This window comes from Mirounga leonina, unplaced genomic scaffold, assembly GCF_011800145.1.
Source record: "Mirounga leonina isolate KUSES-001 unplaced genomic scaffold, KU_Mleo_1.0 Mir_128, whole genome shotgun sequence".
Classification (NCBI taxonomy): Eukaryota; Metazoa; Chordata; class Mammalia; order Carnivora; family Phocidae; genus Mirounga; species Mirounga leonina.
The window spans coordinates 21,054,031-21,074,530 of NW_023270320.1; the positions used below are offsets into that span (position 1 = coordinate 21,054,031).

Here is a 20,500-nt window from a genome sequence, read left to right on the forward strand (position 1 = left end):
TATAAATAGGCTTATACTCTATCCTATTTTATAACTGCTTTTTTACCGCTAAGCAATACTACCTAAAATCTTAATGCCAGTTGTTACTTCCTCCCTGTTCTCTGATGTAGTCCTGAGAAACTGCTCTAAAACAATTAGCATCTCACCTATTATGAATATAAAAGACTACAACTTTAGAAAAAATACAAGTTTACCTCACTTCATTTTTATAAGGGGAACAAAATCTGAAGTTGTGGGTTTCTTTTAAGATTTTATTTATATTCTTAAGTAATCACACCCAATACTGGGTCTAACTCATGACTCCGAGATCAAGAGTTACAGCTCCTCATTGAGCTGGCCCCCCCGTGCACCCCGAGGGTTGTTTTTCTTTAAAAGTCAAATCCTATTTTAACACAAATCCTCTTGTAATTCGTCTTGCTTCACTAAGATGGTATTAGCATCACTACAGTTTTGTGGAAGCACCTCTTCCCAGGGGAAAAATAGCCTTTGGATACCTGCACACTGCTGTGGAAGGATTAGTCATGTAAGATAGTGACCATTCAGTCCTAAGTTGAAGAACCCACCTACACAACCCTTGGAATTTACTTCAGACGCTGTGTTCAGCTTGGATTTCTCCCCCATGAGCCCCGCCCTCAAACCGGCACGTGGGTGCACACGGAATCAGCATACGAGACCGCTCGCACTACTTCCAGTGACTGTTTATTGAGCGTCATGAATACAAGTAACATACAAAATAAAGTGGATACAGTCTCGGCCAACTGGTGCATTTCAGTTAAAGTCTGAAAGGTTAACAAGTTCCATAAATAGACTGATTTCTGAAAAACATTTTTAGTAACTATGTTTTTTAAAAACACATAGTGATCAGAAAGATAAACTAAACATTAATTAAGTGAATGCTATTTATGTGAGTTTATGGGTTCACCTCTCACTTTCCAGAAGGCTTTGGCCTATTTACTGTTAATTCACAGAACCTGGGATTCCATGTCTGAAGTTAACAACTGCCCGGAGTTAACTGGGAGGTAATCATGAAAAAGGGAACGTGTCAATTCTGTGTATGAAAGGCGCCTTGCACATGGATTAATTACTTCATGAACCCAAAAAAGGACCCCTACTCAGGGTCAAAGGCTCAAGTATTACTGCCTCTTAAGAGAACGACACAGCTGAATGTCTGTCTCATCCCCCTCCAATCAAAATTAGTGAAATTACATTGCCGTCACAGACAGCAAAGACCATGGTGTGCTAATTTTAATAGTTTGAACCAGAAGGAAAAGAAAATCATACAAATATGTGGATTAAAGTGAAAAAGTGAATGATGTACAGATGTGCTGGATTCAACACCCACCAAGAATCTTGCTTTATCCTATGGAGGCAGGTCCCATAATAGATTCATTGCCCATCCCTATCCCCAAAAGTCAAAGTGAAGTGAAACTGCAAATTGTAGATGATTGATTTTTGTACATAAAGAAGTTACCTGTAAATAGAACAATCAACTGTTATGGCAGAAACAGTCTGAACTGTAAACATAAGAAAGACAAGCTCATGCCTCAACGAGAAACTGCCCTGAGTCTTGGTCTTTAGAAGATCAGATGGCTGCACTAGTTGGATGCATGCGAGTTTCCGTCTTCATGCCACACAGAGAGCATTCTAGGGGCCAGGTGTGTGCTCACCAACCTATGCAAGGGTCTGGGCAATCCCGCAGGTAAGTTTCATATTGACCTTTGGTAACATCCATCAAGGCTGTGAATACAGTCAGCTGAAAGAAAAGTTACTTTTATTTTAAGGATGTTTCCAATTCTAAGATGTCCTGACTTGTATTAATTTCGATACATGTCAAATTGCTTTATGAGGTTACTTAATATATAAAATAATATATAAATTATATATAAATGACATTAAATACACAAAGTGGCAAACAGTACTAAGTTAATAACAATAATTATAGTTCACCATTTAGGAATATAAGTAAAAAAATGATAATTAAAACAACTAACTTCAATAGAACCATTATTCCAGGTCATGAATATAAATAGGCTCAGGAGAGAATCCCCTCAGCTCCTTACAATATCTTATTCCTGAGTAGTACACTGCTTCACCGCAATGCTTTAACACTCAGCTCTTCTCAACAGTATAAACAGTAGTCATGCAAAGCCTAATAGCGTAGACTGTGGACTATAACCAGCTCAGCTGTGGCTGTCCTTACCCTTACCGCATTTCTGACACAATGGGGGGGAACTATGCAACAAAGCGTCTATAAACAGACTTCCGACTTTTTGAGTTTTAGGTGTTGTAGTGTACAGCATGAAACTTGACAGGGGAGATCAAAAGTAAAAAGCTACATTTAATTCAAATGTCATGGAAGTAAAATTGGAAACAGTACTTTGACCAATTTGGACATCAAACCACACTAACTGGTTTGTCTTTTCCCAGGAGTTACTGTTTTAGTCACATAAAAACATTTTTAAAAGTCAACCTTAAGTGGAACATGACTTGGGGTCCTAGCTCTGACTGATCCAAGATAACAGGGAAAGATAAAAACAGGACCAAGTTATTTCCCTAAAAGTATATATATTTAAAAAAATACCTTGTTGAGGACAGGTTTTGTTGACAGGACATCATATATGGTCGCAAATGAGATATTCTAAAACATAAAAATAATTTAGTTCATTAAGTTAAATGCAGATGTCAGCAGCCTTATCCATACAAATGGGTCATTAGAAACAAAGACATTCTTAGTCAACCTCCCTCAATCCCCCTAAAAGAATTTCCTTTGCAGTCACTGTCAGAGAGTTAATGGTATTAATATATCACTTTTTCTCTCTCTTCTTGCCCTCTTAATTCTTGCCTGTTTGTCATTCAGCTTCACAGAGTGGTATCAGCATTAGAGTCAAAAAGGCAAGTACAATACAATTTTGATCTTTCAATTCAAAACAAAACAAAAACTCAGTACAGATTGTCCAGAGATACTCACCAGGAAGTTTATAAATTCTTCAAAGACCAAAGAAAAATGCCACAACTAAGATACTAGGTCACCATTTCTTTCTACATATGACATTGTGAATGTACCTTCTGGGTTGTCTGGTTTAGACACATCTTTGCAGGTGTTCTGCGATCATCAAGAAAGAAAGGGCTTTTCCAACGGTCATAATTTGTTTGTACCACATACCATCTGTCCTGCTTGGGGTTGAGTCTAGATACAAAAGGAGAAATTCTGCTTAGGCTTCCTGCCTTAAACCTGTAAATATGTCAGTCTAGGCTTTAGTTTCTACTTATTTTGTGTGAACAAGTGTACTTACTCATATACATCCAAAGACTGTTTTCTATCTCGTGTGATCACACAACCCTCCCCAGTCTTGTTGCCTCCCAGGATAAAGTATGCTGGGGCCAATATCTTGGTTTTGGTCAATATATTCTTGGCTTCTTCATAACTACATAGAAACATTAAAAAAAAAGTAAACATTTTTAGGTGACTTGGAATGAAAAATTTTTAGTTGTGGAAACCAAAGGAACACAAGTATCTGAGAAACATGTTCTTTTAAAAAAGGATGGTGAGCAATGGCTCAGGGAGGAACAATCCCCAACACCATGTGGTGAAACACTGAGATCTGAAATAGTCCCTCTAAAGGACAAACCAAAGGGCCTCAAGACATCATCTTCCACCCTAGTCGTCTAAGCCTTTTACTCAACAATTGATCAAGAAGAAATAATATTAATTACGGTTTCTAGGACTTAGGGAATAGAAAGTAACCTTGAAAATTAGGGCTATTAGAAATTAAAGTGGATTTTCAGAAAGGCCACTAAATCTTACTCTCTTGAACTCATTAAAAACAGGAATGATACCTATTTATTCTAGGTCACTTGGACGTAGTGCTATTACAAGATTCTGCACCAGCAGAGAATATAACTTCTAGGTTAACAGGTATGAACAGTTTAAATGATTTTGTACAAATTTTCTTCTGTGTATGGGTAGGATTTTTTTTTTTTTTTGGGTAGGATTTTTGTACATCAAGAAAAACTAATAGGTACCCTTCATACTGGCACTATCCCTAGCACTTTTTAAATAAATCAGTTTATTTCTTTGATTTAAACAGACACACACACAACATGAATTCCATATGAATGTCAAAGGTTAACCTGAGAAACTCTGAAATAATTCTTCAGTGGAAGATTAGCTAGGAAATATTTTTCTCTTTTAATATGAGTAATTTAAAATAGACCACAATACACTAAAAGGATCGTACACCATAATCAAATGTTATTTATCCCAGGGGTACAAGAATGGATCAACATCCACAAATCAATGTAATACACATTAACAAAATGAAGAATAAAAAGCATATGATCATCACAATAGATTCAGAAAAAGCGTTTGATGGAATTCAACATCCTTTCATGATAAAATCTCTCAACAAAGTGGGTATAGAGGGAACATGTCTTAACATAATAAAGGCCACATCTGAGAAGCCCACGACTAACATCATAGTCAATGAGTGGTAAAAAGCTGAAAGCTTTTCCTCTAGTATTAGGAACAAAACAAAGATGTCTACTCTCACCATTTTTATTCAATATAAGTACTGGCAGCCCTAGCCAGAGCAATTAGGCAAGAAAAAGAAATAGAAGGCATCAAAATCAGAAAGGAAGAAGTAAAACTGTCACTATTAGCACATGATATGATACTCTATGTAGAAAACCCTAAAGACTCTACTAAAAAACTGTGAGAATAAATGAATGCAGTAAAGTTTCAGGATACAAAATCAATATACAAAATTCAGTTGCATTTCTACACACTAATAATGAAATACCAGAAAGAGAAATTAAGGACACAATCCCATTTACAACTACACACTAATAATGAAATACCAGAAAGAGAAATTAAGGACACAATCCCATTTACAACTGCTTCAGAAAGAATAAAATACCTAGGAATAAATTTAACCAAGGAGGTGAAAGACTTATACACTGAAAACTATAAGACATTGGTAAGAGAAATGGAAGAAGACACAAATAAATGTGTTCATGGACTGGAAGAATTAATATTGTTAAAATGTCCGTATGACCCAAAGCAATCTACAGATTCAATGCAAATTCCAACAGCATTTTTCACAGAAATAGAATAAACAATCCTAAAATTTGAATGGAACCACAAAAGATCCCAAATAGCCGAAGCACTCTTGAGAAAGAACAAAGCTGGAGGCATTACACTTCCTAATTTCAAACTATATTACAAAATGATAGTAATCAAGACAGTATGATATTGGCATAAAAACAGACACACAGATCAGACAGCCCAGAAACAAACCCATTTATATATGGTTAGCCAATTTACAACAACAGAGCCAAGAAGATACAATTGGGAAAAGGCAGTAACATGCAAAAGAATGAAACTAACCCACTATCTTACACCATACACAAAACTCAAAAACAAAACAAAACAACAAAAAAACTCAACTCAAAATGAATTAAAGATTTGAACATAAGACCTGAAGCCATAAAACTCCTACAAGAAAATATAAGGTATAAAGTCCTTGACATTAGTCTTGGTGATGAGTTTTTGGATTTGACACCAAAAGCAAAGGCAACAACAACAAAAAAACTAAAAAGCTTCTGCACAGCAAGAAAACCATCAACAAAATGAAAAGACAACCCAGTGAAAGGAAGAAAGCATATGTAAATCATATATCTGATAAAGAGTTAATATACAAAATATATAAAGAACTAGTTCTTTTATGATTCCTGGACCCAACTCTAACATAGGGGTGGGGTGGGGGAGGGGGCTTCCCACATCCAACCCTGCAGGTGTCCAAGAACTGAACTCAATTCTGACACTATCTACCCTGAGATAGCATTGGAATCCACAGGTCAAGGATTCAGACTTACAAGATTGCATCCCATCCCCCACTTCAGAGGCCAGTCCTAAGCCCCATTATGCCAGTTGTAAGCATTACCTATGCTTCTAGCTGACTGGTTGAGGCTGTAGGCTCCAACAAGCTCCTCTTTAGCTTCAGTGAATTTCCCAAAGTGGCTCATAGTACTCAAGGAAACATGTTGACCAGTTTATTAAAGAATATGATAAAGGATACGAAGCAATGGCCATATAAAGAGATGCATAGGGCAAGGTATGTGAGAAGTACATGGAGCTTCCATGTGCTCAGAGCACGCCACTCTCCCCAGATTTCTATGTGTTCAGCTACCCAGCTCTTCAAACTCTTTCCTTTTTGGGTTTTATGGAAGCTTCATTACATCAGCATGACTGATTAAATAATCGGCCTCATTACTATAACAAAAGACACCTTTATCATTCTCAACACTTAGGAAATTATAAGGCTTTTGGGAGTTGTGAACCAGAAATGGAAACAAAGACCAAATATATATTTCTTGTAAAAAAAAAAAAAATCATAATATCACACTCAGAAAACTCAGTAGCAAAAAAAAAAAAAAAAAAAAATCTGATTTAAAAACGGGTAGAGGACCTGACTAGGCATTTTTCCCAAGATGATATACAGATGGCCAACAAGTATATGAAAATGTGCCCGGCATCACTAATCACCAGGGGAATGCAAATCAAAACCACAATGAGTTATCACCTCATACCTGCTGGAATAGCTATTATCAAAAAGACAAGAAATAACAAGTGTTGGTGAGGATGTGGAGAAAGGGAACACTTGTACACTGTTGGTGGGAATGTAAACTGGTGCAGCCTCTGTGGAAAACAGTATGGAGGTTCCTCAAAAAATAAAAAAGGCACCATATGATCCAGCAATTCTACTGGTAATATATCCAAAGGAAACAAAAACACTGATTTTAAAAGATACCTGCAGCCCCATGTTGATTGCAGCCTTAGTAACAACAGCCAAGATATGGAAATAACCCAAGTGACCACTGATAGATGAATGGATAAAGAAGATGTGATATATGATAAAGGAATATTACTGGAATATTACTCAGCTGTAAAAAAAAAGAAGGAAATTCTTGCCATTTGTGACCACATGGATGGACCGACCATAAGGGCATTACGCTCAGTGAGAGAAGTCAGACAGAGAAAGACAAATACCTTACGATATCACTTACATGCAGAATCTAAACTTATAAATACAGAGAACAGACTGGTGGTTGCTAGAGGTGGGGAATGGGGGGTGGGAGAAACGGGTGAAGGGGATCAATACGTACAGACTTCCAGTTCTAAAATAAGTAATTCCTGGAAACATGTATGGTGTGGTGACAACAGTTAACAATACTATATTGTATATTTGACAGTTGCTAAGAGAGTAAATCTTAAAAGTTCTCAACACAAAGTAAACAGTTTCTGTAACTATATGTGGTGATGGATGTTAGCTAGACTTACTGTGGTGATCATTTCATAATATATAAATCCCAAAACATTTTGTTGTACACCTGAAACTAAGATAATGTTTTATATCTCTTGTATCTCCAACAAAAAATAATTTAAAAATGAATAAATATTAAATTTGATAATAAAGCAATTGAACAGATTACCTTGTGCTATTTTCCAGAACTGATCTAGTGATAAACCCTATCCACACAGCATCTTTCTTTCCCCAAATCCATTCTATGACACCTGGAAGAAATCAAACACAGTGTCACAGGCCTGCAGTTAGGTTAGACTATGAACCAGAAGACACAGTCTGGCCTTCCTCTTAAAACATCTATAAAATTCCCATTTAAGAGAACTCTACTCACCCATATAACCGCCATTTATATTGAAACGTTCATTTAACGTAAGACTAAGCAGTCCCTGAAAACAAGACAAAGCAATGAGGTCAGAAACTTCAACCATCCTGTTTAAGGCCCTCTCGTATTTATGCTGGGTTGCGAATCCTGGGATGGGGGCGGGGGATGCAAAGCTGAGTCAAAACTATACTATCATGTTCTATTAACAGCTTTTAGAAGTTGAAATATCTTCATGTGTAGTGTGTGAAATGAGCAGGTGGAATGTTACTGGCCACACTTTTCTGAGAAGGAAAATGAAATGCAGAGAATAAATGCCTAACTTGTCTGAGTGGCAGATTAAAGACCAGATGCCACATTTATCTCCCCATCCAGCCCTCCACATTCAGCCACATGCTTTTTCCTCAGAAGAGGTTCAGAAACAAACCTTCGTCCCTTTTCTACTCTTCTCTACCACGTGAGCTCTCACACTTATGATGGTAACAAGAAGTGCAAAGGGGTGAACTGGGGCTTCATATTCTTTTTTAGGTCCTTAGACCCCACCTTTCACAGGCAATAAAATCAGGACACAGAGCTACCTGTAAAATTATGTAACAGAAGATTCCTTACTGGTTTGAATCCTGTTAACATGCCCACATAGCCAGCAAAGCTTGAAGCCTTGAAGACAGTTTTATTGTTTCTTTGCAAGTCCAAATTCACTGTCAAAGGTTTGAGTTGCTCAGTTATGACCCAGGTATTATTGTTTATATTCCACCTACAAAAGACAAATTTCAGTGACATTTAAAAACAATGATGAGGGGCGCCTGGGTGGCTCAGTTGGTTAAGCGACTCTCTTCGGCTCAGGTCATGATCCTGGAGTCCCGGGATCGAGTCCCGCCTCGGGCTCCCTGCTCGGCAGGGAGTCTGCTTCTCCCTCTGACCTTCCTCCCTCTCATGCTCCCTGTCTCTCATTCTCTCTCTCAAATAAATAAATAAAATCTTAAAAAAAAATAAAATAAAAAAATAAAAACAATGATGATAATAATGATGAATATATAATGATCATGGCCAGGCATTATATCAGGTGCTTCATCTCCCTAATTCATTAATGATCAAGCCTCACAAGAACTTTGCAACATGAGTGGTTTTACCCTCCGTTTTCCATATGATAAAACTAGAGGCTCAGAGAAGCTAAATAACCCAATACAATACAGCCTACTACATAACAAACCCCAGATTCAAATGTAGGTCTCTAATTACAAAGCCCTGTTATATTTTTTCAGGAATGTTAAGAAGATGTAAAATAGAATTCTGTTCTTCCTTTCTAAGAAATAAGCCTTCAATCATCTGGGGCCTTCAATCATGCTCCAGATTTCTGTTTACTAGGTTCAACTCAGTTACAGACTCCCAAATAGTGTGCCCATCTTGTCTCAAAACTATCTAGTACCTTCACTTCTGGTCATATATTGGGCATGATTTGGGATTTACTTTTCATCAATGTAATACAACATACTCTTCCTAAGGATTGATACTCACGGTGTTCTTTACTTACCCAAGAAACACTCCAAAATCCATGTTTCGCCCATGTAGTAGATGACCTAATTTAAAGTAAGGAGACACATGAGGCAGCAGTTAGGACAGCATAATGGATTCTAACTCAAAGCTGGACACTTAATTCTGGTTTATTGATATCCACAACTGTTCAATCCAATGGTAAGAATTAAGCAGCACCCTAATATCATAAGCCTTAATAAGATCAAACTGTTGTGCCTGTCACATTGGCCAGATCCCCTCCCAATGATCTGAGAGCACAGGGTTCCAGGTAAAATTACAACACAAGAAGAGGATCAGTGGTCCTTCTTTGGTCCACTGACAGTTACCTGGACATAGCTATCTTAGCCTCACCTAATGTGACTTGCCAACACACTTCCCTCCAGGAATTGTTACCTACAGCTGAACACTTCAAGGGTCAGGTACAGGCAGACTTTCTACTGAGAGGAGAGGTCTAAATTAACAGTAAATCAGGGCACATCATCCTGTGCCTTGCATTCTGGGGGCCTGCCAGAAAAAAACATGGGAAAGTGAGGCTGGTCTACACAGGATCCCTTGGCTGGGAAATGATGGGACAGGATTTGTTACGGGCTTCAAGGAAAGGCTAGGATCACTATGCATATAATCAGGTACCCCTGTGAGTACTTACACTAAATCGTGAAGAACAGTGTAAGGTAGACTAGCTGAAAGGGTAAGAATGTTTATAGTCCTGAAACACTTCCTCCAAGTTTTTTTGCATCCCTGAATTAAACTTTAATAGCCACTATAGTGGTCTCAAAATAAGGATAGTTTTAAAGTCGCTTTTAAAAAATTTGCTAAGATCTTTAAACTATATGCTACATATACAGAATTTGAAGAGTAAGCCTGGATATTACAAGTTCTAATTCTATTTATTTAGATTTTTCTTTTACTTTGTACTTTACACTGCCCACCCTCCCTCAGCACACATTTACCTTCTTTGTCTTCTGTTATTATTGAAGTACAAATGGTAAAAAATTCATAGAACACATTGAATAAAATAATCTCTCCTATGAGAAAAGACAGGACATTTCTTGGTCAATATACAGAACAAGGACATTGTTAGAAAATTCTTTTTTTTTTTTTTTTAAAGATTTTATTTATTTATTTGAGAGAGAGAGAATGAGAGACAGAGAGCATGAGAGGGGGGAGGGTCAGAGGGAGAAGCAGACTCCCCGCCGAGCAGGGAGCCCGATACGGGACTCGATCCCGGGACTCCAGGATCATGACCTGAGCCGAAGGCAGTCGCTTAACCAACTGAGCCACCCAGGCGCCCTAGAAAATTCTTTAAGAAAAGGTTTAACAATCATCACGTGTGAGTTTTTGCTGCGGGATACGTGTCTGCAGACCAGTGTGAGCACACCTGCAGAGCTGGTCAGGTAGAAGTAGCTCACCAACCTGCAGTCTACACACACAAAACCAGCCCCCAAAGGGTCAGCCGTTTGGGCAAGCTGAACACCCAGGCACACTGGGTGTTGTACTTATCCAAATGGGTCCATTGGAATTGTACTGTAACCTGATGTCCAAATTGTTCATCAATATGCTTCATTTTAATTTGGCTTGGGGGTGCTAACATATGACAACTTTTTTTTTTTAAAGATTTATTTGAGAGAGGGGGAAGAGTGCATGTGCATGTGAGTGGGGGGAGAGGTATAGGGAGAGAATTTCAAGCAGCCTCCCAGATGAGCACGGAGCCTCCGGCAGGGCTTGATCCCACAACCCATGAGATCGCCACCTGAGCTGACCCATGAGATCATGACCTGAACCGAAATCACTGAGTGACCTTAACTGAGCCACCCAGGTGCCCCTAAAATATGGTAACAATACATCTGGCTCTTTGTTATATACTGAACATGTATTTTGCTCACATTTTTAGAGGTGACAATATTTCTAAGGTGAGAAAGGAGATCCAGGAACTATTAATAAAATTAGTGGAGGGCGCCTGGGTGGCTCAGTCGGTTAAGCGTCTGTCTTCGGCTCAGGTCATGGTCCCAGGGTCCTGAGATGGAGCCCCGCATCGGGCTCCCTGCTTGGCGGGGGAGTCTGCATCTCCCTCTCCCACTCCCCCTACTTGTGTTCCTGCTCTCGCTATCGCTCTGTCAAATAAATAAATAAAATCTTAAAAAAAAAAAAATTTAGTGCAGAGCTACCAAGAAAATCCATTTTAAAACATTTTAATTTTTGAATATTTTTCTAAAACTGTATAATAATATAAAGCATTTAATTAACAGGCATACATCATGGGAATAAAAGGCACAGCATATAGGGAATCCAGCCAGAGGTATTTTAATAGTGTTCTACCCCTGTGGTGAGCATAGTACAATGTACAGTGATGTGCTGAAACACCATGGTGTGTACCCGAAACTATCTAACTCTGTGTATCAACCCTATGCAAACACAATAATTTATTTTAATTAAATAATTAAAGATATACAGTACACTTTAAAACATTCATGTTAACATGTTAAGCTTAACATTTTTTTTCCCATCCTAATCTAATGTGTATTTTACTTCCATTTTGGTAAGATTCTGCTCTTACTTTATTACAAATCATGTGTTAATCTTTTTAATCCATTTTTCTCTCGAGATATTTATATGTGGTTTTTATTTGCTAGGGTTCTTTACATAATAAAGGAATTAAAGACTTGTTTTTCATATAGGCTGCAAGAATATACTTATAGTACACTGACCATCTTTTTACATCATTTTTTAAAGATGTTATTTATTTGAGAAAGAGAGAGAGAGAGAGCATGAGTGGGACAAGGAGAAGAGAGAGAGGGATAAGCAGACTCTCTGCTGAGTGGGGACCCCAACACGGAGCTTGATCCTAGGACCCTGAGATCATGACCCCAGCCAAAGTCAGATGCTTAACTGACTGAGTCCCCTAGGTGCCCCTACATCTTTTTAAAGAAGTAAAAACGATAAAAAAACCTAGCCACCTCTGTTGATAAATAATATTGATTTTCAGAAATTCTGAATTATCTCTCTTGTTAAAAAAAACAAGGTACTACTGGCTACTTAAAATAACAACTCTATCACTTTGGTAGCTCAAAAACGAAACTGGGGTGGCAGGAAAAGTCTTTTTCATGAAATTAAATTGGAATTCATTAAAATTAGGAATTTCTGCTCACCAAAAGACCCCAGGAAGGGAGTAAAAAGGCAAGCCACAGACTCGAAGCCACAGAGAAGATAATCTGACAAAAGACTTGTAGCCAGAATATATAAAGAATTCCTTAAAACCATCTACGCTACCTTAAAGCAATCTACACATTCAATGCAATCTCCATCAAAATACCAACATCATTTTTAACAGAACTAGAACAATCTTAAAATTTGTATAGAACCACAAAAACCCCCGAATAGCCAAAACAATCTTGCAAAAGAAAAGCAAAGCTGGAGGCATCACAATTCCAGACTTCAAGTTATATTACAAAGCTGTAGTGATCAAGACACAAAGAGAGTAAAAAATGAAACAAGACAAAACCAGAGAGGGAGACAAACCACAAGAGACTCTTAATCACAGGAAACAAACTGAGGGTTGCTGGAGGGTAGGGGGTATGGGGTAACTGGGTGATGGACACTGGGGAGGGCACGTGATGTCATGAGCACTGGGTATTATATAAGACTGATGAATCACAGACCTGTACCCCTGAAACAAATAATACATTATATGTTAATTATTGAATTTAAATAAAAAAACAGTACAGTACTGGAACAAAAACAGACACATAGATCAATGGAACAGAATAGAAAGCCCACAATTACATGGTCGATTAACCTTCGCCAAAGCAGGAAAGAGTATCCAGTGGGAACAAGACAGTCTCTTCAACAAATGGTGTTGGGAAAACTGGACAGCAACATACAAAAGAATAAAACTGGACCACTTCCTTACACCATACACAAAAATAAATTCAAAATGGATTAAAGATCTAAACATGAGACATGAAACCATAAAAACCCTAGAAGAGAGCACAGGCAGTAATTTCTGACATTGGCCAAAGCAACATTTTTCTACATATGTCTCCTGAGACAAGGGAAATAAAAGCAAAAATAAACTACTGGGACTTCATCAAGATAAAAAGCTCCTGAACAGCCAAGGAAACAATCAACAAAACTAAAAGGCAACCTACAGAACGGGAGAAGGTATCTGCAAAGGACATATCTGATAAAGGGTTAGTATCCAGAATATATAAAGAACTTATATAACACCCAAAAAACAATCCAATTCCAAAATGGGCAGAAGACATAAACAGACATTTCTCCAAAGAAGATACACAGATGGCCAGCAGACACATGAAAAGAGGCTATCATCACTTACCATCAGGGAAATGCAAATCAAAACTACAGTGAGATATCACCTCACACCTCTCAGAATGGCTAAAATCAACAACACAAGAAACAGCAGGTGTTAGTGAGGATGTAGAGAAAAAGTGCACGTTGATGGGAATGCAAACTAGTCCAGCCACTGTGGAAAACAATATGGAGGTTCCTCAAAAAATTAAAGAGAACTACCCTACAATCTAGCAATCACACTACTGGGCATTTAGCCGAAGAATACAAAAACACTGAATCAAAGGGATACACGCACCCCTATGTTTATAGCAACGTTATTTACAATAACCAAATTATGGAAGAAGCTGAAGTGTCCACTGAATGATGAATGGATAAAGAAGATATGTGGGGGGTGTGTGTGTGTGTGTGTACATATACAATGGAACATTACTCAGCCCTAAAAAGAATGAAATCTTGCCATCTGAAACAACACGGATGGAGCTAGAGAGTATAATGCTAAGTGAAATAAGCCAATCAGAGAAAGACAAATACCATATGATTTCACTCATATGTGAACTTAAGAAACAAAACAAATGAGCAAAGGGGAGAACAGAGAGGGGACATATCAAAAAACAGACTCTTAAACTAAAGAGAACAAACTGATGGTTACCAGAGAGGAGACAGGTGGATCAAGGAGGGATGAACTTGTTGGGATGAACACCAGGTGATGTATGGAATTGCTGAATCACTATATCATATATTTGAAACTAATATAACACTATGTTAACTAACTGGAATTAAAATAAAAACTTGAAAAAAAAGAATGTTTTAAAACCAATAAAAAATGGGCAAAAAACTGTAACAAACATTTCACCTTTAGAAGGAAGGAAGGAGAGAGACTATCTTTTTTAACCATTTTTTTAAAGAAGCAAAAACAACTGAAACACTAACCAGTGAAAGGAAAGGTCAATAGTTGTACAATCTTATAGTCATCAGGAAAAAGCAAATGACACAATAATGGGAGTCTACATACTCAACCAAATGGCTCAAGTGAAAAATACTGATGCTACCAGGTAGAGAAGTATTAAGCAGAGGAAAATAAAACTCTTGTACTATGCTGATTGTCAGTGGACAAAATTCCTTTGGAAAACTGTTTGACAGAATCTACAAGGCTAAAACACAGTTACCCCATAACCCGGTATATATCCAACAGAAATGAGTGCACATGTCCATCAAAGACAGATACAAGAATATTCATAACTGCTTTATTCTTATATCCAAAGTCTAGAAACCACCCAAACATCCTATTCATACAGTAGCATACTACCTCTAGATAAGTACTCGAGATAGATCGATTGATTTTGGTACTCTAGATAAGTACAAGAAACCTGACACAACAGTTCACACCGTGTACAGGAGGTTCAAGAAGGCAGAACTCATGTATGGTGAAGTCAGAATAAGCGGTTAACTTGGGGATGCGGTACCATCCGTGAGATGGTGTGATGGAGCATTCTGGATTGCTGGAATTTTCTGTGTCTTGATCTGAGTTGTGATTACATGAATTCATGCATTTTAAAAACTCTACTGAGCTGTATACTTAAGATCTATGCACTTAACTGTATGTAAGATCATACCTCAATAGAAAAATTTTAAAGTGCTTTATTAAATCTTATAAAAGCTGCAAAGTGAACTTTACCTAACGGTATCTCAGTAGCAGCTGCGATCCCCTTCATTTCTTCCTCAAAAGGACCAGGAAAGTTGCCAAGTAGGCCAGGCTGGAAAACAAATAAATTATCAATCATTTGACCTAAAGCGTTACTTTGAGATTTGGTTCTTTTACATAGAATATGTTCTAGATGCCCCTTCCATGGTAAGTGATAAAAGTCATGGATAAAGCACTGTTACATCCTGTATTTCTAAGAGACTCTATCTAGTACTCAATATTGGGCCCCCCATTCCTTAACTCTTGCTTTTATTCCCTTAAACTCAACTGTTCTCAGGTATTATGCCAAGACCTATCTATGACTGTTTTTTCCTGCCTTATATTTCACCCTGTTCTCCAAAAAAAGAGGGAACTGGAAAAACTGTCCTTGGACGACCTAACATGGCCCGCAAACACATCACAACAAGCACCCCTTATCTCCACCCAAACTCACCCTCCACCTTGGTGCTGCACCCTCATTACTACTTCCTTTCCACACTCATAAAGGCAAATCTGTCTGCTAGTCATTCACAAAACCTTCTGTCTTGGTTAATGGGCTTCCCAGGCTAAGATGCATTATCACAGTCTGTTAGCAAACAATGGACACACAAGCAAAACCCCAGTGGACATATACTTTTATTCTCAAATGCAAGTTTCCACTAAAGGTGAGATCAAAAGTTAAGCTCACAGCCTCTCGCTAATAAAATAATGTGCTTAAAATTTGCAAGTCTCATTTGTCACCGACTTGGTATTTATGTCATGTGACCTAAGCATATTTTCTTTTCCCCCTTAGGAATTCAAAGCATTACACAAGTGGAATATTCCTGCCAATTTAACACACAAAGATGACTTACTGAACATGTATTAACCACTTATCATATCCAGGCACTGTGCTTTATAGACAGTATTTCACTTAATCCTCACAACGACCATATAAAATATGTATGATTAGTGTATTCTCCCTGATGAGAAACCTGACATTTCACAGCTTAAGAAACGTGTCAAAGGATATAGTTATTAGGTGACGGATCCAACCTTAAAATCCAATGTTTAAGGGAAAAAAAAAAAAAACAGTGTTGTCTGAATGCAATCCTGGGTATGTGCCATGTCTGGGGACAGCAGGGGCCTCTCGTCTGCTGTTCCTGCCAACCTCTGTATGTGGGGGAGGTCTGGTTGCTATGAACATGAAGGCGACCCTCAATCAAAGATTCTGAAAGCATAAATATGAGGGAGAACAGAGCTGGTGGCTGACGGGATGACATGCCTAGAGCATCCAGTCTCTGGGACTCAATGATCCTTAACTAGGGGTGGTTTTATCCCCAGGGGAGATTTGGTGATATCTAGAGGCATTTTTGGGTCTCGCAAATGAAAGGGTGCACCCAGTGGGTAGAGGCCAGGGGTGTTGCTAAACATCCAACAATGCACAGACAGCCCCCACAACAAAATATTATCCAATCCCAAATGTCGTAAGTGCTGAAACATCTGCCCTATGCCCTGGGTGTCCCCCCAAATCCTTTGTACCCTGCAGAACATTGAGGGTCCCAGAGTGATGACCAAAACAGGGTGATGAGGATCTCTAGGGGGCTCTAAGGGCCAGGCCCTAGATTTTCCATTGGTTCCACCTAAATTAAAAAGGAGCTGAAGAAATGGACTCTTCCTGCATGACCAGGAGGAAAATGAACTGATTTGGCAAATACAGAGCTCCAAGAAACACTCAACCCAGTGAGTTTCAATGGTCATAGCTACTGAAGGACTCCATGAAGTACAGAGCTGGGCGGAGTGTATCATTTGGTCATATGTAGAAAAATCTGTGTCCTGAGATACAGAGGCAAAGTACTTAAAAAAAAAAACCCCAAATTTTCAATAGTGAACTGGCAAATATAAGTACAGTTGACCCTTGAACAATGCGGGGGTTAGGAGCGCCCACCTCTTGTAGAGTTGAAAATCCCCGTATAATGTTTGACTCTCCCAAAACCACCAAGAGTTTACTGTTGACCAGAAACCTTACCGATAATACCAATAGTTAATTAACATGCATTTTCTATGTTATATGTATTTTAAACTGTATTCTTACAATTTAAAAAGGTAGAAAAAGAAAATGTTAAAAAAATCATAAGGAAGAGAGAATACATTTACAATACTTTACTGTATTTATTAAAAAAAAAAATCCTTGTTTAAGTGGACCTTCCCAGTTTAAACCTGTGCTGTTCAAGGGTCCACTGTATGTCTAAGGGGAAGGACATGCCATGCTGCCAGACGAAATATATATGTGCCCACTGTTCTGTAAATAGTCTATACTTAAAAAAAAAAAAAAAATTAAGGGGCAGTTAATTGCCAAAATTTGCCATGCTGTTTTGTGTCCTGTTATTCATACATTACCAAACCCCAGAATTTTAAGTCCCTCTAAAGTTTTGATAGTGGTCTAGAATAAATGCAGACTTGTCCGAAAGCTCCTTAGAAGAAGTTGTCAAATTATGCCTTTAAATAAATACCAAAGCCTTTTCTGAACTCTGTGTCTATATGTGGATGTGTGTATGTTTAAAATTTATTGTGGGAAATAATATTTCTTACCAACTTTTGATCCACTATCTGCATAATTTTTCCACTTGGCACAAATGCATTTACTAGATCCTTCAGGGAATTCACTATAATCCTTAGCTGAAAAATAAATAAATTGTTTAACAAGAGACATAAAAAATGTTGACATTTAAGATTAATATTGGTAAAATGAAAACAGACACAGACCTTTTGATTTATCCATACATAGTTAAATAGAATGCTATTTGGAAATATTTTCATCTAATATATACACACAATACATCTTTAACAGGCCATTTTATTAATTAATTAGAAAAAGGCAGATGATAGAAACAAAGGCAAAGGTGAGTAAAAAGACCAGGAAGCTACAGAAAAATGGCATCATTTCTTCTATTATTGTTAACAGGAGAAAAATATCAAAATCATATCCTTAAAATACTTGGTGTGTAATTTCATGAAATGCTCTTTTAAAAATGCAGTTATATTCAGTAATGTCAGAAATAGAAGATTTAACAATCAGCATACCGCTGGTGCCTTGTCAGCCATCAATTCATGCCATCTTTTGTAGGGCGGTAAGTCAAGATTTATGGTGTACCATGGAACTGGACCCCTATAGCTGTAATGAGAGGTGTAGCATCGTGAAATGTAAAAAGCAACTTTTTGATGGGAGTTAGGCAGTTACATCGAGATGGCTATGTTAGAGGCATATGCTTAACAGTAACACAGAAGTTGGTACTCAAACCAAGGTTTGCAGAAGAGCTCATTTTCCCAGCTAGTGTTTCTGCCCTATGTTGTATACACAATCACACATAATTTCAGAAATCTTAGAATAGAGTTATACATTCTGGAAGGGCAAGGTGAATTGGTGATAAATGAAAGAATTTTGGCTCATGAGCCTCATGTCATCTGAATCTCATTGCTAGAAAATACCTGCCTTTTTTGCCCTCCTAAATCTCTGCAGAGATTTAGTCTAGGCTCTGGGCACCTCTCTCTGATTGGTTTCCCAGTCTCAGAATTCCCTCTTCGACAGTCACACTACTGCCAAATCAGTCTTAGCACTGGCTTTAGTAAGGTTGCCTTTCAAGCATCCAGAAGTGGCAGCATGTATTAGCTTCCCACGGTTGTTTTCAAGAACCTTCTCTACTCACTCAGCCATGAGACTCTTCCTGCCATGCTCTCTCTCTCCGTATTCTTCTGTAGTCAGTGCAAACCCAAGCACTGTTCCAATCATACGCATTCCCCAATTTCCTACCCTTCAACTGACAAACAGCAGTTTCTGCTATGAGGATATAGCAACGTCCACTCCTTTATCATTGGAGCTAGGCCCTATTTCTGGTGGATGAACGCTACCACTGTTCTCTGTAGTTACAGAAACATTATCTTCCGGCTCTTGTTACTAAGCCTCTAAGGGTGTGCTATTCGGTGATTTATCAGCTTAGAACTAATAGTAAATTAGTAAAACTATTACTGTTTTATATTTATATAAATATATAAATTTATATATTTATAAGTAACATATATTTAAAAATATATAAAAATACATAAATATTTAAAATATAAAAATATATATATTTATATACGTTATTATTAGTAAAACTAATAATAAAAATAACCAGCATTTGCTCCATTATTTCTCTGCTCCAGAGAAACATAAGGTGCATGCTGGTGTGAGTTACAGGAGCTGATATCTATATTAAAGACTAGGATACTTAATTCCTAGAAAAAAAGCTTAACATAAAAACAACTTAATTCAGGGGCGCCTGGGTGGCTCAGTTGGTTAAGCGACTGCCTTCGGCTCAGGTCATGATCCTGGGGTCCTGGGATCGAGCCCCACATTGGGCTCCCTGCTTGGCGGGGAGCCTGCTTTTCCCTCTCCTCCCCACTTCTGCTCTCTCTCTCGCTCTGTCTCTCAAATAAATAAAATCTTTAAACAAAAGACAAATTAATTCAGTTTCTGACTGATCATAACGTCACATGCGAAATTCGGTTCCACAATTCCAAAAAAAAAAAAAATTCTGGTTCATCCCATTACACGGCCTCCCCTCCCTGCCTACGCACACTCAGATTTCCATGTCTAGGATCAGTGGTAAGGCAGTGGCCCAGTGGAGCTCTGCACATCAGTGGCACTGCCCTAAGACAGGTTTTCTGAACTCCAATCAGCTGCTCTTCCCCTTAGAATGTCCAACAAAACCCAAACCTATATCCACCCTAATCTCCTGATTTGTCTTCAGTCCAGAGCCTTGGGTAGGCTCAAGGATTCCAAAGAAGAAATGGAGAGGAAATAAACTCAGTAGAGCAGAGGATTAGATTACGTGGGCATGGGGAGACCCCAAAATCTCTCTATAATAACACCTCCACTAATCACAATCCTTTGAAAGAACTGTGAAGCTGATGAAAAAAATCATTTTAATAACCAACGCTTAGCCATGATCCCACATTTTACTTCTCACTAAACATTTTTCTAAAATGTCTCCGTATTTAACATCTGTACCTCAATTTCCTCGAGAAATAAATAGTATCTACCTTAGGAGGGCAGTGACGATTACATGAAATACACAGAAAATACTCCGCAGTATCGGTACTCCATCAATAGTCATTACTACAGAATATCTTCCCACGTCACTGCAAACAATAAACATCCCATTACATTATGTTTACGACTTAGCATCTGCTGTGCTCAGCTCATCACAGTCACTATTAAGAGCTGACTGAACCCACCGGGCTCCACAGGTGGCTCTAAAACTAGTCTCAGTGACA

The 20,500-nt window shown here is 38.1% G+C and overlaps 1 protein-coding gene across 3 annotated transcripts in view; it reads right to left on the minus strand.

Moving 5' to 3' along the window:
* Positions 1-682: 682 nt before the first annotated feature.
* The window catches only part of ASAH1 (N-acylsphingosine amidohydrolase 1), a 48,455-nt gene continuing 28,637 nt past the window's right edge, over positions 683-20,500 (minus strand). Inside the window, exons 3-15 of one of the 3 annotated variants that reach the window (XM_035004194.1) lie at positions 20,267-20,365; positions 18,269-18,359; positions 17,777-17,863; positions 15,200-15,278; positions 10,167-10,241; positions 9,215-9,260; positions 8,293-8,437; positions 7,696-7,750; positions 7,492-7,573; positions 3,294-3,425; positions 3,064-3,187; positions 2,582-2,638; positions 683-1,753 (exon numbers count right to left, since the gene is read on the minus strand). In XM_035004194.1, the coding sequence (XP_034860085.1) occupies positions 1,664-1,753; positions 2,582-2,638; positions 3,064-3,187; positions 3,294-3,425; positions 7,492-7,573; positions 7,696-7,750; positions 8,293-8,437; positions 9,215-9,260; positions 10,167-10,241; positions 15,200-15,278; positions 17,777-17,863; positions 18,269-18,359; positions 20,267-20,365 (1,162 nt within the window). In that variant the 3' untranslated portion in view covers positions 683-1,663. The remainder of the gene's footprint in view (positions 1,754-2,581; positions 2,639-3,063; positions 3,188-3,293; positions 3,426-7,491; positions 7,574-7,695; positions 7,751-8,292; positions 8,438-9,214; positions 9,261-10,166; positions 10,242-15,199; positions 15,279-17,776; positions 17,864-18,268; positions 18,360-20,266; positions 20,366-20,500) is intronic. The other 2 variants (XM_035004196.1, XM_035004195.1) reach the window with 2 other exon arrangements.